Raw genomic sequence first — 25,394 nt, 5'->3', positions numbered from 1 at the left:
TGATGCAGCCAGGGCAGATGCTGTGTGTGTTGGTGACCAGCTGCAGCCAGAGGTGAAGGGGTGGACAGAGATAGGAGAAATGGAGAAATGGGAGCAGCCTGTGGGAGGGAGGGCCTCTCAGAGAAGAGACAGCAGGATGGCCCCAGCCATCGCATTCCTGCGAAGTGGATGCATTGAGGTTTAGAGCTGGGTGGGGGTGCTGGGTAACCGTTTAACCAAACCCCATTTTGCAGAGGGAAGCAAGGCCCAGGCTGACAAGCCTGCCTGTACGGCCCTCCCTGAGCTTGGCGGAACCCGGCCAGATTGGACTCCTGATGCAGTCAGTGCACAGACAGGCTGGCAGGGAGGGGACAGAACGAGGGCCAGATGAAGGGACAGAAGTGTCAGGAGAGAAGGTGCTGTCTCCTGCAGAACCCAGGATGGGGGCGCCCCTGCTGTGGTATGGAGACAGTGGCCTGGGTAGGAGAGGACAGCAAGGAGGAAGGGGCCCTTCACAGCCTCTGAGGCCTCACTGTGTGGCCAGGTGGGGCCCCAAAGGGCCTAGCTGGGTGGTGTATGCACATTTTCCAAATCAAGCTGAATTTCGGCAGCTTTTGGTTGTAGGTAACTGGAAGCATTGAGGGCTTCTGGGAAAGCAGGACTGGCCGCTCCCTCTGCTGGGCTGCCAGGCTGCCATTGCGTTCCTGTTCCTGGGCTGCCCTCGCGTGGCGAGTTGCTGAACTGCAGGCCCGGAAAGGACAGAAGGAGCCAGGCCTGCTGATGTCCTACTTGCCAGGACACCCAGGAGGCTGGGGCGTGGGCCTGCACCCAGCCCAGGGCTTGTCTCACAGACCAGGACCTTGGGAAAAGAGGAGACCCTCCTTCCACCCTCTGGCTCCTGCAAGACATCAAGGGCTCCAGGGCACCTCTAAGTGTCCCGAGGATCAAATCTACCAGGTCCTAGGACTGGAAGTGCCTTGAGGCCACCCCCTCTCAGCCATTTACACATAAAGAAACTGAGCTTCAGAGAGTCAGGTCTCAAGGAGCCAGGACCAGAAGACAGCTCTGACCTTCCCCCCAAACCCTGTTCCTGGCCTCCCTCTCTGTCCCTTTGCATCACTTGCTTAAGCCCAGGGTCAGGGGGTGTGGGGAAGATGCCCAACTGGCTTTCGCGGGGTGGGGTGGAGGGTGTGGTGAGCGCTCTGAAGGTGCCACTGAGCTCAGAATCAATGATAAGAGAGGAGGTCAGGGCTGGGTGCGGTGGCTCACTCCCGCAAAATCCCAGCACTTTGGGAGGCTGAGGCGGGTGGATCACTGGAGGCCAGGAGGTTGAGACCAGCCCGGCCAACATGGCAAAACTCCGTCTTTACTAAAAATACAAAAATTAGCTGGACGCGGTGGTGCGTGCCTGTAATCTCAGCACTTTGGGAGGTGGAGGCGGAGTCAGGAGTTTGAGACTAGCCTGGGATACATGGTGAAACCCCATCTCTACTAAAAATACAAAAATTAGCTGGGTGCAGCAGGGGGTGCCTGTAATCCCAGCTACTCGGCAGGCTGAGGCAGGAGAATTGCTTGAACCTAGGAGGCGGAGGTTTCAGTGAGCCAAGATGGCGCCATTGCACTCCAGCCTGGACAAAAAGAGTGAAATTCCTTCTCAAAAAAGAAAAGCAAAAACAAAACAAAAACAGCAGGGGCTCAGAAACATGGTCACACCAAACTACACCAAGAGGAAGCCCAGTCCAATCCTTCTGGGCTCTTCCTATCCGGGATGGGAGAGCTGGGGGCAACTGTACACAGATTTTCTTAGCTTTGCCAGCAGGGAAGAAGGGTGAGGAAGTATGAGCCCCCATCTTTGGTGTTGTCCAACCGAGTGGGCCACGGGCAGCTCACCTCCTGGGAAGTGTCCAGTCAGGGCCCGTGGTGCACATGCTGGTCCCTGAGCACCCAGACAGGCTGGGGAGAGGTCAGGAAGCACATGCTTGTGTACACTAGGTTATTAGGGAAAGCCTGGGCCACTCTGTCCCCTTCCTGTGCTATTCTACTCTAGAGAAAAAGCAGAGATGCCTCTACTGCTGTGTCCCTGAGGCAAGATGCTTTGGTCTTTGGAGTAGTGGTTCTCAAAGTCAGATCCCCGGGAGCTGAGGCGGCCTGCGGACTAGGGGAGGGTGCAGGTTGGAGTCCTGCATCCTATGACCTGTGTTGAATTTTGCAGAGGGCCAGGTTTACTTAAGAAGGATCTTCAGGATGACTCTTCAGAAGCTGTGCCCTGTTCGGTTTTGAGAGAGATTTTTGGTTTTGTTCTTGTTTGGCTTGGAGAAGTAGAGCGAAGGCAGTGGATGTAGATGATCTATGATGGCTACTTTTTTTTTCCCTAAAGACAGAGTTTCACTGGTTGCCCAGGCTGGAGTGCAGTGGCATGATCTCGGCTCACTACAACCTCCGCCTCCCGGGTTCAAGTGATTCTCCTGCCTTAGCCTCCCGAGTAGCTGATATTACAGGTACACGCCACCACACCAAGCTCATTTTTTGTGTTTTTAGTAGAGACAGGGTTTCACCATGTTGGCCGGGCTGGTCTCGAACTCCTGACCTCAGGTGATCCACCCACCTTGGCCTCCCAGAGTACTGGGATTACAGGCCTGAGCCACTGAACCTGGCCAATAGTGACTTTTGAATTTTTTTAAAGCAACCCTGGGACCCCTTTTTAAAAAAAAGCAAAGCAAAACATAAATGGACTCTTAACACATAAATCGAGAAATGGCAGACAACTCTGGCTGGAGCCAGGGGAGCATTTTGCCTCCTCCAAGGACACCTGACTTTTTCTTTTCTTTTTTTTTTTTTTTTTTTTGAGACAGGGTTTCACTCTGTCATCCAGGCTGGAGTGCAGTGGTACAATCACAGCTCCCTGCAGCCTCAACCTCTTGGGCTCAAGTGTTCCTCTGGACTCAGCCTCCAGAATAGCTGGGACCATAGGCAGGCCCCACCACACCTGGCTTATTTTTTAAATTTTTTGTTGAAACCAGGTCTCACTATGTTGCCCAGGTTGGTTTGGAACTCCTGGGCTCAGATGGTCCTCCTGCCTCGGCCTCCCAAAGTTCTGGGATTACAGGTTTGAGCCGCGGCACCAGGCCAAGAACCCCAACTTTAAAGCTGCTTGCCCCAGTGAAGTTTGAGAATCACTGCATAAAAGACGGAGGTGTTCAAGTGCTGTGGGGACACAAGGAGGGGAAAACGTCATCTTTATGGTCCAGAGCTTCCTCTGAAGGGCAGCCACAGGCATCCCTTAGCTGCAGGGTGGCGCAGGGGCCGGCGAGGTGGGTGGGAGGGGAGTTGACAGGTGGCGGCAGCGGTGGTAGCTTACCTCTGGGTAAGACCACTCCGGGGAGTAGTCGGTCACCATGAACACCCGTCCACTCTGCTGCAGCATGCCCAGGGTGCCCTGGGCCGAGGCGGCCGAGACCACCTCGGCAACGTGCATGTAGGCCATGGTGCTGGCTCCGCCCTCCGAGCTGCTCAGCTGCAGGCTGCCCTGCTGGGGGCTGCAGCAGGGGAGGCACATCTCTGCTTGGGTGAAGGGGGCCCGCGCCCCGTCTTCTGACTGTGAGAGTGCCGTGCTGTCCCCCGACACCAGCTGGTGCCCATAGATGGTGCTGCTGCCCCCCTCCACGGAGATGAAGTCGTTGATCAGGTCGGAGAACTGGTTGCTGAAGGAGATGTCAAAGTGGTCCAGGCTGAGCTCCATGTTGGAGGCGTTGCCAAGGCTGGGCTGGGCCACGGGGTAGAGTCCCTGCACCACGTTGCCCGGGAGGATGGGGACGCCGCTGGCACTGCGGATCACCCCATTGGTCTCGGGCTGCAGGTAGTGCTCAGAGCTACAGGCCTGCAGCTCCCCAGACTTGAGCAGGACCTCGCTCCCTTCCGCCGCCTGCGAGGTCTCCATGGTGACCTCCCCTTCCGCGGTCATGGCCTGGAAGTTGGCCTGGAACTGCATGAGGTGGAGGGAGGAAGTGGACTCTATCCGCGTCTCGACATGACCACTGCAGGAACTAGTTTGGGACGAGGCCTCCGTTTTCACCGTGGGCATCACGAAGGTGCCCCCAGAGTCACTCAGGCTGCTGTGGGCGTTCTGCTCGACGGGGAGGGGTTTGCTGGCGTCCTGCAGGAAGAAGCTCGGGGAGGGGGTCTGGTGGATGTGGGGGCTGTGGCCCGTCTGGCTGAAGCTGGATGTGTAGTCCTTGTTGGAGTCGATGGCACTGAAGTCCATCTGCTCCAGGGTGGTGCTGGGACTCAGGCCGCCGCCCGACGGCAGGAGGCTGGAGCCGGTGGTCAGGGTGAGGGAGCTGGCGGCCGCGGCGGCCGCGGAGGAGGAGTACGCTTCTTTGGCCATCTGCTGCTCGAAGGAGGTGTCCTCGGTCTTGATCTCCTTGGTGAGGACGGTGGTAAAGCTGAAGCTCCGCTCCCCGGGCGGCGAGTGCCGGATGTTGGAGCTGACCATCTCAGCTTTCAGGCCTCCACCCCCGTACGTCTGGCCCTGCTTTGGGTTATTAAGGAAACAGTCGGGGTCAAAGTTCATGGTGGTTTCTGGAATCTTCCGACCACCGTCGAGGGTGGTGGAGAGGACCAGCTCTTCGGACACGTTGGTGGGCAGCATGGACAGGCTCTCCGAGCTGCCCGTGGTGGGGAAGGCGAACTTGTGGCCGTCGGAGCTCACGGCCAGGACGAGGCCCTGAGAGGCATCAGGCGAGAGGAGGTGGTGGTTGGGGCCAGCGGTGGGGGACATGGTGTACACAGCCTCGTTGGTGACCTCTGACATGAACACCGTGGCGCTCTGGGACAAGCTCCCCATCACAGAGGCCACTGCCATACTGGACACGCCTGTGACCACCGGGCTGTCCACCATGTCCGGGTCGCTGTTGAGCCCGCTGCTGATGGACACGGGGGAGCTCTGGGTGGTGTCGGGGACCTCCACCTGGTTGGTAGAGGAGACCTCGGTGCTGCTCTGGTGCAGCAGCACAGGCTTGGCCACCTTGCCGTTCCTCTTCTCGCGGCTGGAGCCCTTGCTGTGGCTGTGCTCGTGTTTGCCCTCTGACACGTCATTGTGCTGCACCTCCGAGTGGCTCCCGTACCCCCCTGTCCGTGGCTCCACCTTCGGCGAGATGATACGGTGTTTGGCACTGTTACACTTGTGATGCACGCTGCTGCCAGCTCCTGCAGAGATCAGAACACAACACACACATGCACACGCAGGCACACACGTGCACACACACGTGCACACACAGAAAGAGAGTCAGAGCTAGGACCGTGGCGGACCTGCCCCACAGCAGCTGGGGCCTCTGGCAAAGTCCAGACCCGGTGCCCCAGGCAGGCCACAGACCCTCAGCCCTGGGACCCGTACCCCAAGCCCGGGGCCCGTCTCATGCCCCTTTGACCCTCCTCCAAAGATCAGAGGGGCTTTGACCTTGATGCTCTTTTCGAATAGGAAGCACATGGGAAGTCGGGAAGGAGAAGGTGGAGAGAATGTCAACGTCCAGGAAAGTTCCCTCCACCATCAGAGACAGACACCGCTCACCTGGAGGGGCCTTTGCTGGCAAGAGGGGGTCAGCCTGGGGAGGGTGGCTATGTTCGTATCCTACCCCACCGCCCCTCCCCAACTTCCCACAGCTGCTCAGCCTGTGACCTGATAAGGAGCCACCCCTGGGGCCTGGCAATCAGAGGTCAATGGGGAGGTGATGGAGATGCACTCTCGGGACCAGCTCTCAGGCCCCAGGACCAAAGACGGTTCTGGACCCTGCTCCAAAGGCAGAAAGGTACGTAAGCCCAGGCCTATCCTCAGCTCTCTGGGGCACAAAAATCCTTCTAGGTCCTAAGTAGGGACAGAGCCCTTGCTCCTCATTTCAGACGTCCAAGCCTCAGCAGCTGAGCGTTTCTGAGGTTGGCAAAGCCTCCCTGGCAGCTCCTCCAGCCCTGGCAGCCGGCACGGCTTTTCTCTCCCACCCCTCGCATGTTTTCACCATTTTCATTTCATCTGATAAGGGTCACTTTGCTTTTGATGAAAGGGCAAATTCTCCCCGATCCTGTTACAGCCTCACCACCAGGACTCCTAAATGCACGAAGACTGTGCTGAGAAGTGACACGACCTCTAATGGGACTATCTAATTAAGTCAGCCCAGGGAGAGCACATTTCAAAGAGCAAATACCATTATCAGAAAAACAGATGCATTAGGAAGCAGAGCGCGGGACGCTTTATGTTCTTGGAGACAGAGGTTAAAGAAAGAGGTTGAGCCTGTGTGGTGTCACTGACGCAGGGCAGGTCTCCCTGAAGGCCCCAGTGCCCTCTGGCAGAGGATGCCCGAGTGTGGGCCTGAACGGAGAGGCCCCGAGCCCCAGAGTTCCTCGCTCCCCCAACTCTGCTGCCCCCAGTTCTTGCCCCATGGAGGAAGCTGTCCCTCTGGACACTGCTCCCTCCTGCCCAGAGTGGACTGCCAGCCAGCTGCAGGGCAGGACGAGACCGAAGGCCTGCCTTGTGTCTGTGCTGGATGCGGTGGTGTCACCCAGTCTCTGACTGTCCTGTCCCCCTCCTCCCTCAGTAGATGTCATGGCTACTCCCACAGAGGACAGCCATGACGGCTGCCTGGTAGGGCCCCCGTCCCTGTGGCGCCCACCTGCCCCGGGAGCCCCGGCTCACCCAGGCTGCCGGTGCAGAGGCAGTTGTGGGTCCGCGGCTGGGGCTTGGTCTGGTGACTGTCGAGGATCTGCTGCACCAGCTGTTCCACCGAGAAGCCGGAGCTGCTGTTCCCATTGCTGCAGGTCCACTTGATGCCATGGACTGTGGAGAGAGAGGCGGGGGGGCTGTCAGAGCCCGTGGGTGCAGAGGGGGCCTGGGTGGGGCCGAGGGGTAGGACCCAGGCCCTCCCTGAGGGCAGCCCTCTCTCTGCTGGGGAGCCGGCTCCTGGGGTGAATTGATGAGCAGGAGAGGAGGAGGGGAGGGAGGCCAGGCTGCCCCCATCGGACCCCCTGCTCCCATCGGGGGTTCTGAGCTCTTCCTTCCCCTCTTCGCTCCCCCTCACTATGGTGCAGCCCAGGGAGTGGACCACATAGAGCTCTGCTTTTGTTTCCCTGAAGTCAGAGTGCACGAGGCGGCTCTTCCTGGGGTGCTGGAATGGAAGAGGAAGGGAACAAGGACAGAAGGAGAGTGGACATGAGGCTGAGGGACTTCCCAGTCTGTGAGCCTCTTGTGGAGACTCAGGATAGAGGTGGTGGACCAACAAGCACCGAGCCGGGAGGACCAAAGCCTCTCCCAGCAGTGGGTGCGGAGGTGGCCCCGCCCTGGAGGGCAAGACTCTGGCTTCCTGCCCTCACTGGACTTCTCTGCCCCAAAGGGATTGCAGATGCAGGAGAGGCCAGGGGAGATGGGGACGGGACTGAAGGACCCACATGGCCTGGACGACAGGGGCCTCAGTGCCCAGTGCTGACTGATGGTAGCCATCTGAATAGCCACCCCAGGATCTGGGCTCGACCTTCCTCCTGGCACTTTTGCAGTCCCTGGAGTTGGGGTTGGGGTTTCCCCACCTGCCCGGCAGGATGGGGGCTGGAAGTCTAAACTGAGTTTTCCAGCGGAAAAGTTTTCTCAGCTGGAGCAGACCCGGCCACGGGGTGGCTAAGTCCTGAGTCTGGCACAGGGAGCAATCCAGCTCTCTCTAGTGGGGCCAGGCTGAGAGGCAGCGGATTCGCAGCTTTGGGGCTGGAGCTGGTGCTGGGGCTCCAGGCGCAGAGGAGCAGGGCACAGGGTCGAGATAGGGAGAGGCCAGTGGCTTCATCGATACAAGAGCAACGTCCTTCCTCCTTTGGCTGAAGCTGCTCTCCCACCGGCTCCAGGGGTAGCCGCTAACCCTCGCGGCACCGGCCCCAGTTCTGTGAAGGGTTCTAGAATGCAGGGGGACAAGGAGAGCGTCGACATGGCAGGTAGGAGCTGGCTCGATTCAGACTTGGATTTGAGTCCAAGTTTTACTTAATTTTTTTTTTTTGAAATAGGGTGTCACTCTGTTGCTCAGGCTGGAGTGCTGTGGTATAAACACAACTCACTGTAGACCTGACCTCATGGGTTCAAGTGATCCTCCCACCTCAGCCTCCTGAGGAGCTGGGACTATAGGCATGTGTCACTACACTTGGATATTTTTTTAAAAAATTATTTGTAGAGGCCAGCACAGTGGCTCACACCTGTAATCCCAGCACTTTGGGAGGCCAAAGTGGGTGGATCATCTGAGGTCAGGAGTTTGAGACCAGCCTGACCAACATGGTGAAACCCGGACTCTACTAAAAATACAAAATTAGCTGGGCATGGTGGCACATGCCTATAATCCCAGCTACTTGGGGGCTGAGGCAAAAGAACCACCCGGGAGGCGGAGGTTGCAGTGAACCGAGATCGCACCATTGCACTCCAGCCTGGGGAACAAGAATGAAACTCCGTCTCAAAACAAACAAAAAAATTATTTGTAGAGACAAGGGTCTCATTATGTTACGCAGGCTGGTTTGGAACTCCTGGCCTCCCAAAGGGCTGATATTACAGGTGTGAGCCATGGTACCTGGCCTGAGTCTAGGTTTTGATCTTGCTGTGTGGATTTGGGCAAGTCGCTTAGCCTCTCTGAGCCTCAGTTACCTCACTTGTAAAGTGGGCATGTAGTAGTCCCTGTCTGGAGAACTGGCCAGGAGAAAACATGATCGACATGCCTGGCACTTTGTGCATACCCCAAAAAAGGGAAGCTGTTGTCATAATATCACTAGTGATGATGGTGATGACAGTGATGACTGTGACACCCAGCAGGCAGTGCTGGCCCTGCCCTGGGGCCTGGACTTGTGGCAGAAGCATCTTGCTGTGAAATCCACAGATGGCTCAGCCGCGGAACGCTGCGTGTAGATCTCTGAGGCGGTTGTTCATCTCATGCCTCTGTTCCTGGGTGTAGAGCTCCCTTTAATTATAACTCTGATGGTTTTTCTTTTCTTCTTATTCTTTTTTTTTTTTTTTGAGACTGAGTCTCGCTCTGTTGTCCAGGCTGGAGTGCAGTGGTGTGATCTCGGCTCACTGCAACCTCCACCTCCTGGGTTCAAGTGATTCTCCTGCCCCAGCCTCCTGAATAGCTGGGATTACAGGAGCCTGCCACCATGCCTGGCTAATTTTTGTATTTTTAGTAGAGATGGGGGTTTCACCATATTGGCCAGGCTGGTCTCGAACTCCTGACCTCATGATCCACCCGCCTTGGCCTCCCAAGGTGCTGGGACTACAGGTGTGAGCCACCGAGCCCAGCCTCTGATAGTTTTTCAAAGGAAATCACCCACGTGTGAGGCTTGGGATTTGGCAGGAATGCCTTCAGGGTTTGTCTTCTTTGTGTGTGCCGTCTGCTTTCCTTCTCTGTGTGTGCTGTCGCCTGACCTGGGTGTCTGCTCCCCTTTCCTTCCCCTCTGCTCCACTCTGAAGAGGCTCCTCTGAGGTCTGCAGTGTCCTGCCTCCTGCATCTTATTCTCAGGGGGTCTGGGATTCTGGTGGGTCACTGAGGGGGAGGGGTGGGGCTGAGTGGCACCTGCTTGCCAAGCCGCCATGTTCAGAACTTTATGTGATAGACGCAGGCAGGCGGGTGGCAGCACTGACAGCCCACCTTTCTTCAGGTGGACGGTGGAGGAATTCTCCAGCAGCCCCCTAAGCACCTTGTCCCTGACAGCTGGAGGGAAGGCCCGGGCCAGGGGCTTTAAAACCTCATCACAGCTATGGGACCCTTTTCTTAAATAAACCTCTACCTAGAAATTCAATACAGAAGACAGATTACTGCAGAAAGGAGCTGGTGGAGGCAGGATGAGGGGTTACAGGCTCTCTGGCCTGTCCCTATGCCCAGGGCACTCCTTGGCTAAAGACATTTCCAGACTCATTTTACAGATGAGAAAACAGAGGCTCAGGAAGGGAGGTGACAGCCCAAGTCACACTCCAGAGGCCGCAGGGCAGGATTTGAGACTCCCCTCTGTACCGCTGCACAGGCCGTGGCCTGTTCCAGCTGTGGGTCCCCTACTCTGGCTGTACCCAGGCCCCAGAGAGGAGATTCTGATGTCACTGGTCTGAGGTGGTGCCTGATATTTTTTTAAAGCTCTGCAGAGGCTCCTTGCATGTCGTTAGGATGGGAGAACACACAGCTCTGTTGTAAGCTTAAACTCAGCAGGGGACTGCAAGTCCAAGAGCAGAAACCGCTGCGGAGCTCACCGTGGGAGCTTCTCCCTGTGGGAACTCTGAGCAGGTGCCCCTTGCCGAGCCAGGCCACACGTTCTCTGGGAAGATCCCTGCTGAGTTTGAACTTGGCTTTCTGGGGAGATGAGCTGATTTCAGGGCAGCCCCACCTCTGGCTTCTGGCCTTCAGGCCATACCCCACTCAAGGGTCTTGGGTCTCGGTGTAGTGAGGCTTTCGAATCCCCTGGCTGGCAGAGTCTCCTGGCATTTCAGATCAGGGCCCCCTCTGCTCTGACAACCGCCAATCAGGCCAGGTTTCCACTCTAGCCCCGATGGGGGTGCGGCAGCCGCATTCTCTCTGCCTCTTGCTCTCCTCCTTATGTTGTGAAGGTTATAAAATGAAGACCCAGTGAAGGCTGACAGATTGCAAGCAGAGAGTTTCTGGATGCTTAATGCAAATTACCTACTGTCTTGGCACATGCAATATGCAGATTGTCTCCCTCCTTGCCCTGGTGTTGCCAGGGTTTGGGGGTGGGGTGGGGGTGGGGGTAGGGGTGGGTGGAGAAAAGCCCCCTCCTCTGAGATGGTGAGTTGTTAGCACTGAATATCAAATACTATCAAGACGGCTTTTAACATGTCATGCTCTGCTTCCCGACATGGAATCAATCAGCGGGAAGGGAGGTTTCTATAGGGAAAAAGCGCTTTAGGAAAGGAAGGTTAATAGCCACGCATGCTGGCCTCCCCGTTGGCCCCTTCCCCCTTTTAAAGCAGCAAAAGGGAAACCACATTAAAAGTACACTTGATCACGTGACCTCCCGTGACCTGTAAGGCAGGAGACACAGAAAGAGGAAGGGGAATTCCCAGAAAGGTAATGTCCTGGTGTCTCCGGGTCACATCTGTCCCCTCCTGCTCACTGTACCTCACTGGGCGGTACCTGACTCCCTGTTCTCAGGCAGAATGGCCTGAGCTGAATCCCAGACAGAGGGACCCTCTCTGCAGCTCCCCATAGATGGGGCCTGGGTGGTGGTCCCTGGTCCGCTCAGGCGGTGGAGAGAGACCTGTATCCCCAGGAAGGCTGGGTCAGGGGAAGTACCAGAGAGAAGAAAGGGTTGGTATGGGGTGGGATAGGTCAGACCCAGCATGGGGCTCCACGAGACAGGGGCAGGCAGGATGGCCACACTGGCCACTGGGAAGCAGGATGCTGGCTCCTCGAAAAGTGTCCTCCTCCAGCTACCCCAGAAGCCCTGAGGCTGCCCCGTGAAACACAGGCTGGGGACTGCTTTCCCTCCGACAGGACTGCCTGCAGCGCAGCCTGTGTGAGGATCGGCCTGCAGAGCTGAGGCTGGGAGTGGCCGTTGCAGAAACCCCAGGCCCACTCCAGTGCTGACCTAGCCCTCGTACAAGATGTTTACCCTAATTATGGCCCATGGCAAGTCAGCAGCGCTTCCACTAATATGAATAATCAAAATGAAATCAATGACAACAGCATGTGGCCCATGCTTTGGAGAGCATCATCTGATGAACAATTTACCCAAGAGGCGGCCAACCGCTGGGAAGAGAGTAATTGAGATCTGGAAGAGCGGGCTGGGGGAAGGCGTAGGGGCCTCACCCCACACGGGGCAGGCTGCCAGCCGAGGGCCTCTTGGGTTGCAGCTGCTCCATCCCAGTCCCTTGGGAAGAGGCGGAGAGCTTCATCTACACAGTCTAAGCCTGAGCCACGGTAGGGCCCTTCTATTTTCCTCTGTCATGAACTGAACTGTGTCCCTGACCAAATCCATAGGTTGAAGCCCTAACCACCAATGTGACTGTATTTGGAAACAGACTTTTAAGGAGGTAATTACGGTTAAGTGAGGTCACATGGGTGGGACCCTATCCCAGCAGGACTGGTGTCCCTATAAACAGAGGAGGAGACACCAGGAGTGCCCATGCAGAGAGAAATGGTCATACGAGGACGCAGTGAGAAGGTGGCTGTCTGCAACCCAGGAAGAGAGGCCCTACCAGAAACCAACCTCAATGCCCCTTGATCTTAGGCTCCCAGCTTGCAGACCGCGAGACAATCCATTTCTGTTGTTTAAGCCCCCAGTCTGTGGTACTCTGTGAGGGCAGTGTCTTAGTCTGTTTTGTGCTGCTACAACAGAATACCGCAGACCGGGAAATTCATAAAGAACAGAAATGTATTGGCTTATAGTTTTGGAGGTTGGGAAGTCCAATACCAAGCTGCCAGTGACTGGTGAGGGCCTCCTTGCTATGTCATTGCATGGTGGAAGGGTGAAGAAAAAGAATCCATTCCCAGGAACCCTAAGTATAGCAGTTAAACATCTCCCATGGGGTCCCACGTCCAGCAGTTAAACATCTCCCATGGGGCCCCACGTCCAGACACAGTTGCACTGGGAGTTCAATTTCAACATGAGTTTTGGAGGCCGAATAATACACTCCGCATGGGGGCTCAGGCCTCCCCCATCCTCAGGCTCTCTGGCTAGAGTCCACACCCACCCTGCTCTATGCACTGCACACTTTTGTATGTGTGTGAGTACAGGTGTGTGTATAGGTGTGCATGTATAGATCTGTGTACATATAGGTGCGTGTATAGGTGTGGATGTATCGGTATGTGTGTATATAGATGTGTGTATAGGTGTGTGTGTATAGGTGTATATCAGTGTGCATAGGTGTGTGGGTGTGGATATAGGTGTGTATAGGTGTGCAGGTGTGTATAGGTGTGTTTGTGTGCATAGGTGTGTGTGTTTGTGTGTATAGGGGTGTGTGTGTGTGTATGTGTGTGTACAGTTCAAGGGGTTCTGACATCAGGGGCTTTCCAGAATGCCTCTCTCCTCTACTACTCCGGAGGTTACTCACTGCAACCTCCGACCCCTGGGTTCAAGCAATTCTCATGCCTCAGCCTCCCGAGTAGCTGGGACTACAGGTGAGCGCCTTGGCTGCCCCTTCACCAGGGGCTGGAGACTGTGCAGAAAGCTCAGGGTCCTGGGGCTGGGCCACATGCTGTCATCCTAAAGCTGGATGCCCAGTTTCCTCTCCTGCCCTCCCTGACTTCGCAGGTGCTGGGCTGTCTCAGCGGGGCCAGGCCTTGCTGGCTGGGGCGTTAGTGGGCAGAAGCTCCCAAGTCCCTGGCTCCCTGCTTAGGATTTCCTCACTTCGGGGTCAGGTCAGTTGTCACTCATCTGGCCAAACCACCCAGACCAGGGCAGAAGAAACTCTTCCTTGAGCCTCCCACAGGAGGAACTTGGAGGCAGGGCCTGATGGGGACCCGCTCTTGGAAAATCACAGCAAGCAGGAGAGGAAGGAGGAAGGAAACCTGGGAGGTCGCTGCAAGGAGGACGTCTCAGCAACGCGGCGTCCAAGCCTGGGCGCTGGGGCTTCCTTGAGGCATGCGCTGGCCTTGTCACGGCGGCAGGCTTTGTGCCTGGCTTGGGGCGCATTTGGGGGGAATTTCGACAAAAACCAAAAGAACCTAAGAAGGGTTCATTCCAGACTGTCCAGGATGTGTGTGGGAGCAACGCTTGGCTCCATGACAGGGCCTCCTCATTTGGGGTGTGGTGGGGGTGGGGAGAGGACCCCCTGAGGGACGGCAGGGGGTGGAGGGGCAGCTTCATCTTGGCTGTCTTTCATTCCTGATGTGGCTGTCCCATGTGGTGGTGGGGCTTTCCCAGAGGGGAGGGAACACCTCCAAGTGCAATGCCCTGTGCTGGCCACACGGGAAGAAGGGGCCAGAATTTAGAAACAGCAGGAGACAGGGTGGCAGCACCATGCTGGCCTGGGGTCAGAGCCCCAAGTGGCCGCAGCTCTTTCCCTCACACACTGTGTGATCTTATAACAAGATCTTTGATTCCTCTGGCTCTTAGTTTCTTCATCTGGAAAGTGGGTGCCTCTTGCCGGTTCACCTGACTGTATGCCATTGGGCCCTATCCAGGTGGCCCCACCCCTGGATTCTGATGTGATGGCATCCACAGGAGATCTGCCCGGGCCAGGGTGGAAAGCTGCATGAGAGGGGAAGCCCTCTGCTCTGCAGTCCTGCCTGGAAGACTTTGGAAAGGAATTGGACGAGGAGACAGAGAGAACTCCAGACGTCTGCCTTAGCTCCTGGTGGCCCCCGGAATGGGTGAGAGCCAGCTACCTGCCCCCTTTGCTCTGTGGGGCAGTAACTCTTGGAAGGATGACAGGGCAAGGCCACCTGGAGCTTTGGCCACCATAGTTACTGCACAGGCGGCACCTGCTGGAATCGATGCTTGGCCTTCCTTCACATGGGAAGAGATTTCTGGGTGCTGTGATGAGCGAGTGGCAAGGACAAGGGGCAGTGTCCTTTTCTGGAGGGCTGTGGGGGGTCCCGTCCTCCTCCTCCAACTGGGTTTGTCCAGTCTACCCACCTGGTACCCCGCCGCCCAAGAAACACCCAGAAAGAGGGTGGCCATTTCACTAGTCAAGCCAGGTCACCCTGGGAGCCGAGAAAGGGTGCTGCGGTCATTTGTCCAGGTGCTGGTATAACCTGGGATGCCCTCCGGCAACCCTGCGTGTGTGGCTGCTCTCCTTATGAACCACGTGTCTCAGGCGGATGGGAGAGGGACTGGCCACGTGTCTCTCCTGCAGTGAATGGGGCCCCTTTGGAGTCCTCGGTGTTGTTGACACTAGGAGGCTGTCTCCATGGCGACAAGGTCAATGGGAAATGGCAGCCGGGTTGGTTTAATTTTCACTGTATTCTTGTTGACAGGAATAAAGGCCCTGCTTCTGATTTCTTGGTTCAACTGGATGAAATTTTCATTAGATTTAACTTCTCATATCCAGACACCCACATACTATTCAATTTCCCGATCTCACTGCTCAACTCTCATTCGTCTATTGGTCCTGAGGACAAAATTTTCAGAAATCTCATTTCGAGGAGCGCAGAGGCTGAGGGGGGACGGGATGGAGCGTGCGCCCGCCGCGTGCACGTGAGGGGACCTCTCTGCCGTGTCCCCAGTGAGCCTGTCATTTCTGGGGCTCGCTGTTGGGGCATGACAGTCCTCCATCTGCCAGGGGGCATGGGCTTCGTCCCAGCATCACACACCCTGTGGAAAAGGCAGGGCTGGAGGTTCCAGCAGACTGCCAGGGTGTTGAGAGCTTAACCTTGCCGTATTCTTTCTTCTTGCAGGTGGGATGGACCTTGTCAATGAGGGGTAGGGAGAGGCACCATTGCAGCCCGGCCAGTGACTCCGTCATCAGGAAATACAGAGCATGTGGGGTGGCATGTCCTTTACCCCTGCCCCTGGCCTCACAGGAAATCTCCAAGGTGCTCAGCGACATACAAAGTGGCATCTTAGAGCCATCCCGAGGCTCTCGGAATCTTCTGATGTGCTAAGTGGCATTGTTACCAGGCTGGGAATTCTTTGCGTCGTGGGAGAAGTGTGAATGCACTAGGAGTGCTGGCCGCCTGGCAACGTCAGAGCCTCATGGTGATCTGCAGATCTGGGTGCATATGGCCTCTGGAGTTCCCTTCTCCCCACTCTGTCCAAACTGCAGCCCCCTGCCCCGGGCACTGCTCAGGGCAGAGAGAGCAGGGAATGTGGGACTGATCAGCTTTTCCCCTGCCCCTCCAGGCCACTCGGAAAGAGGGGTGGGGACCAAGTGGGATGCTGGATGCTTCCATCTTGCTTCTGGTAAGATTGCTCTAGGGCCCTGGACTCAGGTTCCTCCTCGTGTGCTGGGAGGCAGCACCGCAGGAAGCCAGGCTCCGTCCACAGAGCAGCTGCCTCTGAGCTCCCAACTACCTGGCCCGGAGCCTTCCTTTTTTAAAGAGAGGCTGAAACTCTGGAGATCTGAATGTTGGCAACGAATTCTAATTTTGACAGAACCACTCCCTGGCACCTAGCAGGGCTCAGCATCAGCTCTGTGTAGCAGTCAGGACCTGGCACGTGGGTGGGGCCCTGTATCCCCAACACCAGCACAGGGATGCACTCCATAAAAGGGGGACTCCTGTCACAGAAGCGGCTGTGCGGCCTTGAAGCGGCCCCGGGCAGCAAGGTGCCGGGAGAGACAGGAAATCAAAAGCAGTATTTCTCTTCCAGTCCTACTCAGGGGCTGGATTGGCTCCACAAAACTAGCTGGAGTGAGAAACCAACATTTGCAAAACAAACCTGGATCCTGGGAGCAAAGCAGGAAGCAAGCCCCACACTCAAGTCAGCCTCTCCGTGCCCACCCTCTGCTGTCCTCTGTGCCAAGTTGGAAGGGGGCTGCAGGCATTCTGGCAGGAGCCAGGAGGAGGGCTGGGACCCACCTGGAGATCCCAGGAACCTGCCCTGCCTGCTTCTCATGCCAGCAGCTCCTTCCCAAAGGGAAGGGTAAAAGGCAGAGGAAATCCTCTCCAGGAACCACCAGCACTATCCCTGCCTCCCCAACGACTCCCAGGTCCTGCAGATGCAGGCAGGGAGCCAGGCCTCTGCTCTCAGGGACAGAGCTGCCGTCCAGGCCCTCGGCCTGCCGTGGGGACACAGATGTGCTTCTTCTTATGCAACTCCACGATTTCTCACAAGTGCAAATCAACAAGTGTCTAGCAAGGCCCCACCATGTGCCGGCACCAACACCTCAGCTGCAAAAAAAGGAAACTTCTAGAGGCATATTTCTTAACCCAGAGTCTACAGAAAGTCCTCACGCAGTCCTGGAACATCCAGAAATGATACACCCAGTACTTAGTGCACGCTGGGGAGTGGCTTCCTCTGGGAGCGCGGCTAGACTAAGTTCCATGTGGCCTCCAACGCCTGCCCTCCTCCCACCCGGATATGAGAACCAGCCAACGCCTGAGGAGGCCTGTGGCCCAAAGAGGTGCTGGTCCTGCTCTTGGCTGGCCTCTTGCCAGAGGCTGCTGTAGGCCGGGGTTTCTTAAAAAGTATGGTCTCCTGGGGACCCCAGGACAAGAACCTAGCTTCATAAAAAACTCAGGGTCTGAAGCCCACTCCAGACCCAGCGAGTCAGAATGTCTGGGGAAGGGCCTGCCTTTCAGCCCCATCCACGTGGTTCTGAGGGCAGCCATTGTCTCTGCTCAGGCTTTCTGGGGCCTTGGTGGATTCCACGGTAAGATTCTCGGCTCCCTCTGAGCCCCAGAACTGGGTGGCCTGGGGGGCCCGAGCTCAGTCGTGACATTCAGCCATTTGCTCCTATCCCAGAAGTCTCTGCTCAGAGGTAGGGACCCTGGAACATGCTTCTAAGTGAACACTGCTGGCCAGAAAGAGTTCTAGCAACATCCCCTTTCTCTCCCACCCGGGGCTGACCCCCCAACTCCTCACTGTGCCCACACCTGTAGCTCCACAGGGGAAAAGTCTTTGCAGCTCTCTTTTCTTCTTCATCTTCTTTTTTTTTTTTTTTTTTTTTTGAGGTGGAGTCTCACTCTGTTGCCCAGGCTGGAGCACAATGGTGCGATCTTGGCTCACTGCAACCTCTGCCTTCCGGGTTTAAGTGATTCTCCTGCCTCAGCCTCCCAAGTAGTTGTGATTACAGGTACCTGCCACCATTCCCGGCTAATTTTTGTATTTTTAGTAGAGACGGGGTTTCACCATGTGGTCAGGCTGGTCTCAAACTCCTGACCTCAGGTGATCCACCTGCCTCAGCCTCCCAAAGTGCTGGGATTACAGGTATCAGCCACCGTGCCCGGCCCTCTTCTCTGTCACCCAGGCTGGAGTGCAGTGGCACCATCTCAGCTCACTGCAGCCCTGAACTTCCCAGGTTCAAGTGATCCTCCCACCTCAGCCTCCCAAGTAGCTGGTGTGCACCACCACATCTGGCTAATTTTTCTATTTTTTGTAGGGCCAGGGTCTTGCCATGTTGCCCAGGCTGATCTTGAACTCCTAGGCTCAAGTAACCTTCCTGCCTCAGCCACCCAGAGTGCTGGGATTACAGGGGTGAGCCACCATGTCTGGTTATCTTTGAGACTTTCAGGCTGGCTGCTGTCCTTCCTCGATGGACTCTGGCTGAGCCTTAGGGATACCTGCTCCTAGTCAGGGTCAGAGCTCCCAGCCCACCGTCCCCAGCCAGCCAGGTGATGCTGGATCAGGATCGACTGAGCTGGAGAGGAAAAAAGGTGGGCACAGGCACCTCTCCCTAGGGTCTCCTGCTGCTAGTTCCAGCCCCAGCCCAAGCCCCACCACTCCAGAATTACAGAGCAGGTCCCCAACAGCTTCCCAGCACATCTCAGACACCAAGTCCAGAGGCAGGAGTGGGACAGGCCCCCGCCTGCAAGCTCCTGGTGGCCTGGGCCTGGGAGTCAGGCTTCCCGGGGCGCCCGTCTCCGAGCGAGTCCGCTGCCGCTGGCCACCAGGTGGCGCTGGTCGACCAGGAACGGTTCCGCGAGCCCCGGGAAGGAAGCCTTTGTTGATTTTCCTTCTTGATATTCTATAATCACCAGGATTACAATCTAAGCAAAAAACAAAACAAATAAACACAGCCCCCCCTTCTGGATCTTTGCTCTTTGTCTGAAAAATTATGAGAAAACAAAAGGCGCATTGAACATACAACCCCAGGCTTGGGTACTGGCAACAGCGAGGGCCTTCGGCACAGAGGGAGGGAGGCTGGGGGCGGTCTGGGGATCCCGGGCTCTGCGACCTCTCCCAGTGCGAGCTGGGTCCCTGGAGAGCAGGTGCTGGCTCAGCAGTCGCTCTGAGCGGATTTCTCTGCTGCTGCAGCCACTGCTCAGCAATGAGGGGCTCCCGTTTGCAGCCAGCTAGCCCAGGCCCGGTCCTGGAAACGGTGTGGTGTCTTGGCAGCACCACCTTACAGGTGCTGAAGGCTGGCAGGGCTGACACCCTGGCCCCTGACAAACCAACAGGCTGCAGGTGAGGACCAGCGTGTTAAGGGAGATGGACGGTGGGGGCCATGACAACAAAAGCAAGCCCACACTCGCCAGGGCATCCACCCAACTCAACAGGGCCTCCACTCACACTCACTAGGGCCTCCATCCAACTCACTGTAGCCTCCACCCTCACAGTCACCATGGCCTCTATGCAACTCACCATGACTTTCACCTTCACAGTCACCATAGTCTCCACCCTCAGTCACCAGGGCCTCCATCTACCTCAACAGGGCCTCTGCTCACACTCACCAGGGCCTCCTCCCAACTCACCAGGGCCTCCACCCAACTCACCATAGCCTCCACCTTCACGGTTACCATGGCCTCCACCCACACGCCAGGGCCTTCACCCTCACAGTCACCATGGCCTCTACCCACAGTCACCAGGGCCTCCATCCACCTCAACAGGGGCTCCATTCACACTCACCAGGGCCTCCACCCAATTCACCAGGGCTTCTACTCAACTCAACAGGGCCTCCACTAACACCATGGCCTCCATCCAATCACCAGGGCCTTCACACTCACAGTCACCATGGCCTCCACCCTCAGTCACCAGGGCCTCCATCCACCTCAACAGGGCCTCCACTCACACTTACCAGGGCCTCCATCCAACTCACCGTGGCCTCCACCCAACTCACCAGGGCCTCCACCCAACTCACCAGGGCCTGCACTCAACTCAACAGGGCCTCCACTAACACCATGGCCTCCACCCACTCACCAGGGCCTTCACACTTACAGTCACCATGGCCTCCACCCTCAGTCACCAGGGCTTCCACCCAACTCAACAGGGCCTCCACTTACACTTAGTATGGCCTCCATCCAACTCATCGTGGCCTCCACCCAACTCAACAGGGCCTCCACTCAACTCACCACGGCCTCCACCCAACTCACCATAGCCTCCACTCTCACAGTAGCCACGGCCTCCACCCAACTCACCATAGCCTTCACTCTCACAGTAACCATGGCCTCCACCCAATTCACCAGGGCCCCCACCAAACTCACCAGGGCCTTCACCTACACTCACTATGGCCTCCACCCCACACTCAGGATGGCCTCCACCTCCACTTTCAACATGGCCTTTGTGGCCTCACATTTACTATGGCCTCCACCTCCTACCATGGAGGTGAGGTTGCTTTTGGAGGAAGTGTGGGGGTGGAGGTGCTGAATCCCCACGCACTTGTGCCTGTGGATACATCATGTGCCTGTGCAGAAGCATGGAGGTGCATGGAGCACTTGTGTGGTGTGCGTGCAGGGTGGGTGCAGGCCCTGGGACTCTGCTGACTCCACAGCCAGCCCTCCTGCTGCCCGCCCAGTGATGCAGAGGACACCTGCCCCAGAGGCCTGAGCACTCTGGCCTGACGCCAGCGGAGCTCTGGGGCGGGCGAGCAGGGTGGAGCTAAACCCGGAGGCGGCTGCGGGAGCTGCCTGCTGATCTCCAGGCCTTCGAAGCCTGCAGGAAGGCCCAGGCCTTGCTCATGGCTGCAGGGCCATCTGGCCAGCCAGGGCACTCCAAGAGGAGCCTCCAGGCGGTAGAGCTGAGGCAAGATCACCACACGGGAAGGGCTGTGAACATAGCTTAAAAGTCATGCCCTCACCACTCACTCTGGATGGAACAACCTCACCAACAGCTTGCTGGGAAATGCCTGGTGTGCCATCCCCTCCTGGGCTGCCAGGAAATGGGCAGGGAAGAAAGCCACGGGTGCCCAGAGGGAGTGGATTTTCTCCGAGAAAACGGTTCCATCTGGCTTTCTGTAGGTTCCAGTGGAGCCGAGGGTGCAAGGTTTGGGGCATGGCAGTTTAGAACCACGGTGGCTCTGAGCAGCCCACGATCACTGAGCAAGTGTCCTGCCCGCTTGGCAGGACAGAAGCACAGAGCCCTGCCTGGCAGAGCAGTCGACTCCACTTAGTCGTCTCTCAGTGGCAGATCTGGGAGGAGAGGACTCCCCCTCCAGCTCCTCACTCACATGGTGGGGGTTTACTGGGTGCAGATCTGGTGCTCTCTCAGACCAGCTGCATTGGAACAGACCCCGGAATTTCCAGGATGAGACATACTAAGCTTTAGATCACTTGCGTACTATAAACTCCAGGCCTCAGACGGCGCCCCAGACAGTCATTGCCAGGCCTTGGACTGAAATGAGGAATTCTGTGCACTATGAGTCAGAAAGCTGAAGCCCATAGGGGCACCCCTGGCTGAGCACAGCTCTACTCAGCTCTGAATGACTCACATGCAGAACCTCTTTCCCCAGAGTATGTTAGGATGGAACTACATAGCCAAAAACTACACTTCCCAGACTCTCTTGCAACTAGGAGTAACCATATGACAAAATTCTGTCCAATGACGCAAGAGTGGAAATGACGTATGCAACTTGTGGGCCCTGTCCTTAAAGGGAAGGAACTCACCCTCCACCTTATTTTCTCCTCTTCCCACTGGTTGGAATGCAGTTGCAATGGCAGGAGCTGGAGTAGTCATTTTGGACCATGTAAAAGAGGGCGAAGCCCTAGGAATGGGGAACAGCCACCTGGAGGGAGCCTGGGTGGCGGATCCCTGACCCTGGGGCTGCCACATCAACCCTGAACTGTGACATGAAAGCCAAAGGAGCTTCCCTCTCACTGAAGCCACTGTGATTTTGGCCTTCCTCATAGCGGCAGGGCCCATATTCTCATGATTACAGAAGCGATTCCAAAAGACAGGAAAGAGCTCTGGGAACGTCCTGGGAATTCCCATCAGCCATCTTCATTTATTTCTGTGTGTGGTTTTTTCACCTGGAGGAAGCAGGCCTCAGATTGCAGGTGAAAGGGAAGGCCCCTTCTGACCAAAGGGCACAGCTGCAAGGACCAGGATGAGATTCTCTGAATCACCTGGTGAGATTCCCAGGGCACAAGGTCATGGAGCCCCCATCTCACAGCAGGTGAGGCAAAGGCTGCAGACCCATCTCCCTTCACCCCTGAGAAGCACAACATTTTGATTAAACCGCTGACAGCTCCGCTGGTGGGCAGAGAAATTTGGAAACATCAGGAAATCAAACTGTGAAGTCTTTGAAGGCACGTGATTTATGTGGAAATGGGATGAAGATAATGTGCTTGGCTCCAGTGTTGGGTGACCCGCCCGATTCTGGAATCAAATCTGAGGTCTTCTTGGCTCTCAGCACACCTCTGCGCTCCCCGGACATGCTTAGCTGGAGCCCTATGTGTGTTCCAAGCCTGATCGGCACCTGCGCCTTCTGCAGCCGCATTTCCAGGGCTGTGTTTCTCAGACTGTCTCTGTCAGAGCACACGCACACGCTCAACGAGTAATTGTGTGCGGCTCTGCTTCCCCCCCGCCCCCAAGACACCAGAGAGCCGAGTGTGATTAGATTTATGGGGAGTTTGTTGTAGTTTTACATAATTTTCTGATGCACTGCAGATTTTTGAGCAGGCATTCACAGTTCCCTCCGGTTCAGCGTTGGAGGCTGGCTCCGGCCTGGTTTCCACCCCCCGGAGTTCATAAAGCCTAATTCCTCCCACCCAGCCTGGAGGTGGCATTCCTGTCTGATGGATGGGCAGCTCCAGGGAAGATGGGGAGCGTGTGGCTAAAGGTGTGTGTGGAGAAGAATTTGGGAGGGCCCAGGCCAGCAGCCTCTGACTGTAGGAGCCACCTTGAAAGGCATCTTTTCCCTTGGGAGCACCCCATTGGCTAATCTCTGGCTCACACAATCTCTTGGAACTTTTACTGCGGCCCAGTGGGGTTGGGGCTGCTCCCTGGCCATGTGGATAGGGCCTTTGTCCAGCAAAGGGGCCCTAATTTTCCAGTGGAATCTGACAAGAGGAACTCCTTCTAGTAACCTAAGAAGCAGCAGACAGAAGGCTCAGAAAGGCTAGGACGGCAACTCCTCCTCCTGACTGAAGACTTGTTTTGAGCGGGAACTCACCTCTAAAGGTGAACACTGAGGGGTGGGAGGACCTACAGAAGCACCTGGACCCTGGTCACCCTTTCAAGGCAAGAGTCCTTAGGACTCTTATTTTGAAAGCATTGACTAAGCCCCAGGAAAGAGGTTCCAGACCACTTCCTCCAGGCCCGGAGTGCAGGGACAAAGTTGAGCCCCCTGGAGTGACTCTACCTCCCAGGAAATGGGACAGGCTGGCAGCTTCAGCCCCTTGCACAGGGTGCACAGGGGTGGAGGAGCTGAGCCGGGCCCCCTGAGCTGGCTGGAAGTGCTGGTCGTAGGGCACAAGCTGCTAGATTCTTGCTACCCCTTTACAGAAGGGGTACTGGGGTGCAGAGAGGGTGGGGCATTGGCCCAGGGCTGCATAGCGGGGCAGCCATGAAGCCAGGACGAGCACCCGCCTCCTGACTCACCAGCCCTGACTCTTTCTACCGCCCTGGCCAGAGGGCACCAGAGCTCCTGGGCAGCAGAGTCATCGCGCTGGCCCAGCTGAGGCCCTGCAGCAGAGAAAGTATGAGTAGGCCACTGGGGCGGGGTCTAGGCAGGACCCAGTGTCTGGTGCCAGCCCTGCATAGTGAGGTGCCCCCTAGGTACTGAGTAGGAAGGCCAGGCAGGCGGGTCTGACAGCAGGGCCCCCAGCACTGGGGCCCCAGACTCCTAACCTCTGGCCTGCCCTTCGGAAGGTGCCACTGAGCAGCCCCGGCTCCCAGAGCCAGGACTCTGCAGCTTCTGTCTGCTGCTCAGGCCCCTGGGCAGGTCCCTTCCCCTCCACCATTCCAGGGCTATTTCCAGGGCCCTGTGCACGCCCAGTGCTGTGCGGAGAGCTGGAGTGCTTCCCAAGGGTAGCCGGGCCGTTTCCCCATGCTTCCTGGTGCTCGGCAGCATTTTGAAGAGGCTCACGAGGCCCCTCCTGATGAAGAGTGGGAAGCTGACATCTCCCCTGTGGGGGCTCGAGGAGGCCAGGGCACAGGAGTGTGAAGGCCCAGCTGGGTGGTGGGAGGGCCTGTGGAGAGGCTGAGAGCTGAGGGACAGGTGGGGTGAGCAGGCAGAGGCAGGGAGAGGGGCAGGCAGAGAGGCAGCAGGCTCTGGGGAGTGGGGACTACAACAGACAGAAAGGGCGCAGAGTCCTGCAGAGGCCAGGGGCTGGAGGTCAGGGGGCCTGCAGGCTGTGCTCAGGAGCTTGGACATTGAGTGTGCATTGAGTGGTTTTAAGCAGGGAGGGATGTGGTCAGGACCACAGTTAAGAAGGTTGCCACTGGGTGTGGCCTGACCTCAGGAGGCCCCTGGGCTGCCTGCCTCGAGGTTCCAGGCAGGAGCACTGAGGCCAGCCTGGTCCAAACCTCCCCACAGGGTACTTGGCTCAAAGGACGACATGTGAAGAAGCTCAGTCTTGTGGTCCAGCCCTTGGTGGGCAGGGCTGTCACCCACTGGGGGGCCCCCCTTGCCACACAGACCCCTCTCTCCCTCCTGAGCCTCATCCCCAACCGAGGCTGGGAGCAGATCCCTGAATCCGAGCACCCAGGGGACTCTCAGGATTAGCATCACTGCGGGTGCTCCGAGCCTCAGCCTGGACCCTCCCAGGCACAGGGACCTTCACCTTTCCTCCCAGCGGCAGAAAGAATATTTCAGTCCCCCCGCTGTCTATGCTGACCAGCAGCTTCTTTGTCCCTCCAGCCAGCTCCAGGGACAGTTCTGCTTCTGAGAGAGCCACTGACCCGCCCCCCAGGCCCTGCTGCTGGCAGGTCCTTGCCCTGAGCCCTGACCATCAATGTCCCTGAACCCTGAGGGCTGCGTGTCCAGCACTAAACAGCCCCCATGCTCTTCTCGGCTCAGGAAAGCCCCCAGACCTGTGTTTGTTTTTCCCGAGCCCTGCTGAACAGGGAGCAGGAGAAGCCACTGAGAGCCGCCAGCGGCTGCCGGGAGCTGTGGCCACTGCAACAAAGTACGGAGCAGCCCCGGCTTCCCGGCCTCACTCGGTGTTTTGCATTCTGTGATTTGCACCTGACAGATGCTTCAGAAAGCACCACTTTGCTGACAAAATGAAATCCAGCTCAATTACCATCATCTATTTGCCACCCAGCCTGGGAGCCGAGGCGGGCCCTGAGTCCAGGAGGCGGTGGCTAAGCCCAGATCCCTCGTGGATGGGCAAGGCAGAAGGCAGGGTCCGCTCCCGCCACCCCTCCCCTGTTCCACACTTTCCCTCCCCAGCTGGCCTCCACTCCTGTCTGTGGTCCTGGAGACCCGGTCCTGGCCCACTCTTGGCCTGCTCCTTCCCCTGCATGCTCTGTGTCTCCAAACCTCACTCTTTTCATCTGTCATGTGGGCCTGGCATTTTATGCCCTGGCTGCTGTATAGGGAGCTTACAAGGGGCCAAGTGAAGGTGGGGCAAAAGCTAAGCTCACGGTGCCACTGTCATTCTAGTAAGATGGGGCTCCAGATCCGCATCCCCAAGGCCACAGAGGAC

At 57.1% G+C, this 25,394-nt stretch overlaps 1 protein-coding gene across 16 annotated transcripts in view; it reads right to left on the bottom strand.

Moving 5' to 3' along the window:
* The window catches only part of CAMTA1 (calmodulin binding transcription activator 1), a 953,012-nt gene that overhangs the window by 102,642 nt on the left and 824,976 nt on the right, over positions 1–25,394 (bottom strand). For all 16 annotated transcript variants that reach the window (XM_031668331.1, XM_031668354.1, XM_031668438.1 and 13 more), the window contains 2 exons: positions 6,662–6,802; positions 3,338–5,184 (listed from right to left, as the gene is read on the bottom strand). In XM_031668331.1, coding sequence (XP_031524191.1) covers positions 3,338–5,184; positions 6,662–6,802 — 1,988 coding nt within the window. The remainder of the gene's footprint in view (positions 1–3,337; positions 5,185–6,661; positions 6,803–25,394) is intronic.

The sequence above is a fragment of the Papio anubis genome, chromosome 1 (genome assembly GCF_008728515.1).
Source record: "Papio anubis isolate 15944 chromosome 1, Panubis1.0, whole genome shotgun sequence".
In the NCBI taxonomy this organism is placed as follows: Eukaryota; Metazoa; Chordata; class Mammalia; order Primates; family Cercopithecidae; genus Papio; species Papio anubis.
This window is presented reverse-complemented; position numbering and strand designations above follow the sequence as displayed.